General features: G+C 37.1%; 1 protein-coding gene across 1 annotated transcript in view; it reads right to left on the bottom strand.

Moving 5' to 3' along the window:
* The window catches only part of LOC141141227 (uncharacterized), a 146587-nt gene extending 140534 nt beyond the window's left edge, over positions 1-6053 (bottom strand). Inside the window, exons 1-4 of the mRNA XM_073628912.1 lie at positions 5999-6053; positions 2435-5893; positions 1050-1163; positions 836-958 (exon numbers count right to left, since the gene is read on the bottom strand). Of these exons, the coding sequence (XP_073485013.1) occupies positions 836-958; positions 1050-1163; positions 2435-5893; positions 5999-6053 (3751 nt within the window). The remainder of the gene's footprint in view (positions 1-835; positions 959-1049; positions 1164-2434; positions 5894-5998) is intronic.
* Between the last annotated feature and the right edge of the window lie 1418 nt (positions 6054-7471).

The following is a 7471-nucleotide window of genomic DNA, read 5'->3' on the forward strand; positions in this document are numbered from 1 at the left end:
AATACCACCAAAAGAAAGCCCTATTTGTGAAAAAAAAGGACGCAAATTTTGTTTGGGTACAGCGTCAAACGACCGCACAGTTGTCAGTTAAAGCGGCGCAGTGCCAAATTGTAAAAAGTTCTCTGGTCAGGAAGGGGGTAAAATTTTCTCAACTTTGTTAAGAAAAAAGCATTCCCCTCTGGGTGATCTATGTACATTGCAAGGATTTTAAAAGACTTTGTTGCAGATTCCTACCTTTTGTTATTCTGAAGGAATAGCTGTTTGTTTGTGGTTGTCTATGTGCAAAGTGAATGTGAATAGAAGTGACAGTAATTATCAATCAACTGCTGTACTTGCAGGGTTCTAGTGAGGAAAGTGGCAGGGTCTGAATCCCTTTTGATGTGATTAAACTTTTGGGAGTATCTCACCAAATCAGAAAAGTTTGTTGCAGAGAATGCCCAAAATGTGATTTGAATCTTTGTGCAGACTTCTGGGAAAATCAGTGTGTCAATCACACAAGCAGGAAATAGCATATCTAGGGGGGGGCATTCCGTACGCCGTCTGTGTACAGAATGCCTCCAGGTTGCTATATTGCCTTACATATTACAGAAAACTTCAGCATTGCAGATTAAAAAGGAAATGTAATTAGAATTATGTTATTGTACAATATGGCTTATTTTGCAATTGTATATGCTATATTATTTTTTTTTAATATGTAATTTCTTTCCCGTGAAAGTGGAGTTACACTATGAATAGTTAACACAATTATAGAGCAAAAAAAAATAAACTAGTAGAAAAAAAATGTAAGATAAAAAAAGCTGCATGCTCAGGCCAAGTAGGTGAGCAGTACACTTACCAGTACAGGTAAAGCCGTCTCCCCTATAGCCACTGTTACAGGTACAATTGTAGGATCCAAGTGTATTGGTGCACATTGCATGCTGGTCACAAATATTGAGACCTTGAGAACATTCATCCACATCTGGAAGAAACACAGACAATATAATTCTTGCCGTCATCTGCACAGCTCATCTACTTTCTGCAGATGAATAGAAAATTCAGTATCCCCTTACCTGTAGTACAGTTGCTGCCAGTCCAGCCTTTCTGGCACAGACAAGAGTAAGCATTCACTTTGTTTATACAGACTGCACCATTCTTACAAGGGGCACTTGCACAATCATCAACTTCTATAAAGGTATAAAAAGAAATGTCATTCTGAACAACAGGCAATGCCTAGCTTGCATGGAGGACAATAGAAACAATCATCACATGGCAGATGCCCTAATCACATGTTCAGATTTTCCCAAATAATACCTTTTTGAACTCCAGAATGACAGCAGACAACAGTGCTCAGTGCACGCTGTCAATAGTGCTGTAGTTTACCATCTTATAATATTATCTTGTATGGACTCATATGTGAATGTGTGAGATTGCCTTGAGCAGTACCTTCACATTGACCATCTTACATTTATTTTTAGAATGCGTAGGTATCTCCAAACCATGGACACTGCTCCTCCTACCTTATTTTAGGCCACCACATTCAATAGGTAGCCTCATGGGCTACCAGTTTATTGATTTATCTGCAGAGCACAACCTGAGCTTTGGCAAGTCAGGCCACCTATTCCAGTTGGTGACCAAGAGGAATGTGTCAGATGTGGAAGCAGATGAGATAGGGATCACCAGCAAAAGTTGTGGCTGATATTTGTATTTAGTATGCCCAGGTTTTGGATATACCTGAGCACCTGAAAATTAACCATGGATGAAAACAAGCATGTGAATATGCTTGTTCTCAGAACCTGGGATGACCATATATGCAATGAGACCACAGGTTCAATCGCTTTGGACTTTTGTTTGCACCAGGCTTCATATAAACATAAATCCAGTTTAATTATACTATAAGTAATCACCTTTTTCTATAAAATTAGATCTAGGGATCTAAATGACCAATTTCCAGCAGAAATACATTCTCAGGTGTTTCTAGTGCAATAAATGACATAAATAACACATACAGTATATTCTGATGCACTCACCAATTTCACATAACTTTCCACTGTATCCCATGGGGCATGAACAGGAAAAGGAGTTCAGAGAACTTATACAAGTTGCACCATTCAAACAAGAATTTCTGAGACACAAGTTTATAACTGCCAAGAGAAAAATACATTATTATATTATATATTATATATTATATTATTTTTTCCATCCAGTTCTATGAGGTTTAGGACTGACATTAAAAACTAAACATGGACATATTCAAACTGAATAAATATTATTGACTCTTAATTATTTTCTTTGCTAAAAAATTTAATACTTTGCAGCAAAAGCAAAGGAGGAATTAATTTGGTAATACAAATGTGAAGGATCTCTGAGAGAAACAATCTGAATAGATCATCTGCAGCAAGGAAAACAAATAGGTCATAATTGTTTATGCATTTATTACATGAAAAGATAAATGTACCTGTTTGTGGCGATGATAACGATGAATAACTCTGAAATGCTGTTGAATTCAAAACAGCAGTTTGTTCAGTCAACATAGTTGTTTGGAATTTGGATGATGACTCATAAGTAGTGATTTTCTCAGTAGATGAGGAAGGAGATATACTGCTGAAATCTGAGGTATATATGAGAATTGGTCTGGGATCCAATGTGGATACAATAGTAGAGGTACTTGAGGCGTCAGTAAAAGAGGATATAGACATGCCAGGTTCTGATGTAAATGTTGATAAAGTAGTCATTGGTTTTGTAGATGTAAAGTCAAAGGTTGTTTGATGTTCAGAGGTCGATAACCCAGATCTGCTTGTTGCTTCTGAAGCTGAAATCATATTTGTACTCAATTTTTCCATCATTGTTGCCGTTGGCGATGTTAGATGTGAAAAATCAGATGGTTCATTTGAGGTAGTCTCAGATGGGATAGAATGTAATTCAGTAGACTGTTCAGTTGTTAGAGAAGCAGGGGAACTTTCACTATTAGAAGTTTTTTCAGTCAACATAGTTGTTTGCAATTTAGATGCTGACTCATAACTAGTGATTTTCTCAGTAGATGAAGAAGCAGATATACTGGTGAAATCTGAGATGTATATGGGAGTTGGTTTGGGTTCCAATGTGGATAAATTAGTAGCGGTACTGGAGCTGTCAGTAGATGAGGAAAAAGACATCTGGGGTTCTGATGTAAATGTAGATAATGTAGTCAATGGTTTTGTAGATGTAATATCAAAGGTTGTTTGATATTCAGAGGTCGATAACCCAGATTTGCTTGTTGCTTCTGAAGCTGAAGTCATATTTGTACTCAATGTTTCCATTACTGTTGCCTTTGGAGATGCTAGATATGAAAAATCAGATGGTTTGTTTGAGGTAGTCTCAGATGGAATAGAATGTAATTCAGTAGACTGTTCAGTTGTTGAGGAAGCAGTGGCCCTTTCACTTTCAGCAGTTCTTTCACTCAACATAGTTGTTTGCAGTTTAAATTCTGACTCATAAGTAGTGATTTTCTCAGTAGATGAGGAAGCAGATATACTGGTGAAATCAGAGGTATATATGGGAGTTGGTCTGGGTTCCAGAGTGGATAGAATAGTAGAGGTACTGGGGGCTTCAGTAGACAAGGATAAAGACATGCCGGGTTCTGATGTAAATGTAGATGAAGTAGTCATTGGTTTTGTAGATGTAATATCAAAGGTTGTTTGATATTCAGAGGTCGATAACCCAGATCTGCTTGTTACTGCTGAAGCTGAAATCATATTTGTACGCAATGTTTCCATCATTGTTGCTTTTGGAGATGTTAAATGTGAAACATCAGATGGTTCCTTTGAGGTAGTCTCAAATGAGATAGAATGCAATTCAGTAGACTGGTTAGTTGTTAAGGAAACAGGGGAACTATCACTTTCATCAGTTTTTTCAGTCAACATAGTTGTTTGGAATTTGGATGATGACTCATAATTAGTGATTTTCTCAGTAGAAGAGGAAGGAGACATACGGCTGAAATCTGAGGTATATATGGGAGTTTGTCTGGGTTCCAATGTGTATACAATAGTAGAGGTACTGGAGCTGTCAGTAGATGAGGATAAAGACATCTGGGGTTCTGATGTAAATGTAGATAATCTAGTCAATGGTTTTGCAGATGTAATATCAAAGTCTGTTTGATATTCAGAGGTCAATAACCCGGATGTGCTTGTTACTTCTGAAGCTGAAATCATATTTGTACTCAATGTTTCCATTACGGTTGCCTCTGATGATGTTAGATGTGAAAAATCAGATGGTTTGTTTGAGGTAGTCTCAGATGGAATAGAATGTGATTCAGTAGACTGTTCAGTTGTTAAGGTAGCAGATGCACTTTTACTTTCAGCAGTTCTTTCACTCAACATAGTTGTTTGCAATTTGAATTCTGACTCATAAGTAGTGATTTTCTCCGTAGATGAGGAAGCAGATATACTGGTGAAATCGGAGGTATATATAGGAGTTGGTCTGGGTTCCAATGTGGATAGAATAGTAGAGGTACTGGGGGCTTCAGTAGACGAGGATAAAGACATGCCGGATTCTGATGTAAATGTAGATAAAGTAGTCATTGGTTTTGTAGATGTAATATCAAAGGTTGTTTGATATTCAGAGGTCGATAACCCAGATCTGCTTGTTACTTCTGAAGCTGAAATCATATTTGTACTCAATGTTTCCATTATTGTAGCCTTTGGAGATGTTAAATGTGAAACAATAGATGGTTCCTTTGAGGTAGTCTCAAATGAGATAGAATGCAATTCATTAGACTGTTCAGTTGTTAAGGAAGCAGGGGAACCATCACTTTCATCAGTTTTTTCAGTCAACGTGGTTGTTTGGAATTTGGATGATGATTGATAAGTAGTGATTTTCTTAGTAGATGAGGAAGGAGATATACTGCTGAAATCTGAGTTATATATGGAAGTTGGTCTGGGTTTCAATGTTGATACAATAGTAGCGGTACTGGAGGCATCAGTAGATGAGGATAAAGACATCTGGGGTTCTGATGTAAATGTAGAAAATGTAGTCAATGGTTTTGTAGATGTAATATCAAAGTCTTTTTCATATTCAGAGGTCAATAACCCGGATTTGCTTGTTGCTTCTGAAGCTGAAATCATATTTGTACTCAATGTTTCCATTATTGTTGCCTTTGGTGATGTTAGATGAGAAAAATCAGCTGGTTCATTTAAGGTAGTCTCAGATGGGATAGAATTTAATTCAGTAGACTGTTCAGTTATTACAGAAGAAGGGGCACTTCCAGCAGTAACAGTCAACATAGCTGTTTGCAATTTGGATGCTGACTGATAAGTAGTGATTTTCTCAGTAGATGAGGAAGCAGATATACTGGTGAACTCTGCGATAGGTATTGGACCTGTTCTGGGTTCTGGTGTGGAAAAAACAGCAGATGAACTGTGGTCCTCAGTAGAATGGGATAGAGAAATGGTTGGTTCTGATGTCAATATAGATGGTGTACTTGGTGGTTCTGTAGATATAATGTTAATGGTTGTTTTATATTCAGAGGCTGATGGATGCACACTCACTGTTACAGTGGGCCCTACTGTTGGTAATGTGGTATTTATATGCAATGTTGAGTTTTCATCATTGGTACTTGATGCTGTTGTCACACTATCATTGCTAGAAAATGTAGTACTAGAATGTGAGCCCTGGGTTGAATGAACATCTTCTGTTGCACTGTCTGTTGTGCTAGCTACAATCATAGTGGTATTAAGATATAATGCTGTTGTTCCAGCAGCTGGTGCTGTGGGTGATTCCACAGTTTTGTTGCTTGTGATCTCATTTGTAAGAGCTGAACTGGAAGCTGTAGGGTTCACATGAGATGTTGATCTACCAGTAGATTCAGAAGAAAGAGAAACTGATGTTGCTTCTGAAATAATTTTTGCAGATGTCTGTGTCATTGTTGTCTGTAAGACATCTGAAACAAAAATACATAATGTAAGATTCATAGAAGAATCTTTTACGAGTGAATTATATAAATGTATTTAGTTGGTAATAACTGACCATGAAAATTAGCTGCTACCCCCAAATATAGCAGAGATCTCTGTAGTAGTGCTGACTACTACAGTGATTATCATCATATACAACGGCCCCTCGGGTATGAAAAATACACACTTACATTGATCCAAGCTAAATCAATGTAGGAATGCAGTTAAGATCATACCTGGAGTTCAGTTTTAATAAACACCAAATATTCTTTTAATTCTTTAGGTCTTTACTGTGAAAGAGGGATGTGAATTTCCAGTTCCAACACCCTGCTAGCCTGTGCTTACAGTGAACCAAAAGTGAATCAATTAATATTACCGGTAACGTGAAGATCTTTGCGGTGCCTGCAATTACCTCTTTGCGGTGCCTGCAATTTATATTCAAATCAGCTGCTTTGTGCCTGGGAAAGATTATGGATCCCATGCCCAAGTAATATACCGGGTCTTAAATACTCTCTAAGGTGACATTATGCCTTCCTCTCAGCACTAAGTCTATATTCAGGTTTAGGAATGTTAGTTTACATCTGTGGTGGTCAACTTATGAGGTATTAGGGGCCCAAATTGTGGCCCTTATCATCACAAAAGGTCTTCATTGTAATGTCCATTATATGTAGTGCTAGATAGGTCTGTCACAGACTGCAGACATACTAGAGGAATGATGATCAGAGACCGAGAACATCCTATAGGTTTGAATGGAGGCTGATGATATGCTGTAGAAGATAATGAGTGACTGGGAACATGTTACATGAAGTTCGTAAACATTACTATGCACACCTGCAGTACATAGTTTGTCATCAGAGACCGGATCTAATCTTTCTTTACTGCAGTTTTACTTTCATTTACAAGGTCCCCCCCCCCACTCTGGCTGCAGATTAAATGGAGAAAAGGCCACTGATGATCTCATCTCTGTATCCTATCCTCTTCTCCTATCGGCATGCTTCTTCCACTGCAACACACCTGATTAGCTTGAACTATGTTGTACAGATTGTACAGTAGAATGCAATAGGCTGAAATCAGATCAAATCCAGTTACTTACACAGCTTGGGTTTGAAAAAAATACATGTGATGATCTATTATTGATTACAGTTCTGTAATAAAGTGTGTCTTTTATATTTGCCTAAAGTCCAGCTACAAATGTGGTTGAGGCTAACACTATAATAATTAAAATTCTAATTGCAAGATGGATTTCTTGTCATTTTTGGGTATTGTGATTGATGAAGTTCTCTATAAAATATCACCTGGCATCACCTGCACATTAATGTTTGCATACAACAAATGCACCATACAGTCTTTACTTTTTCATTAGCTTACAATGAATTTCTCCATAAAAAGTTGCATTGTAAACATGTTTAAATAGTGAATTTTAGGAACATATTTAAAAATGTGATTGAATATCTTCAATGAAACCTACTAGGACAATTCATTAAGTTATAACAATATTAGTATTTCAATCATAACTCTTTTAACTCTTTATTAACTACTTTTTACAACTGAAACTGAGTTTTCTGTTC

This window comes from Aquarana catesbeiana, linkage group LG04 (assembly GCF_042186555.1).
Source record: "Aquarana catesbeiana isolate 2022-GZ linkage group LG04, ASM4218655v1, whole genome shotgun sequence".
In the NCBI taxonomy this organism is placed as follows: Eukaryota; Metazoa; Chordata; class Amphibia; order Anura; family Ranidae; genus Aquarana; species Aquarana catesbeiana.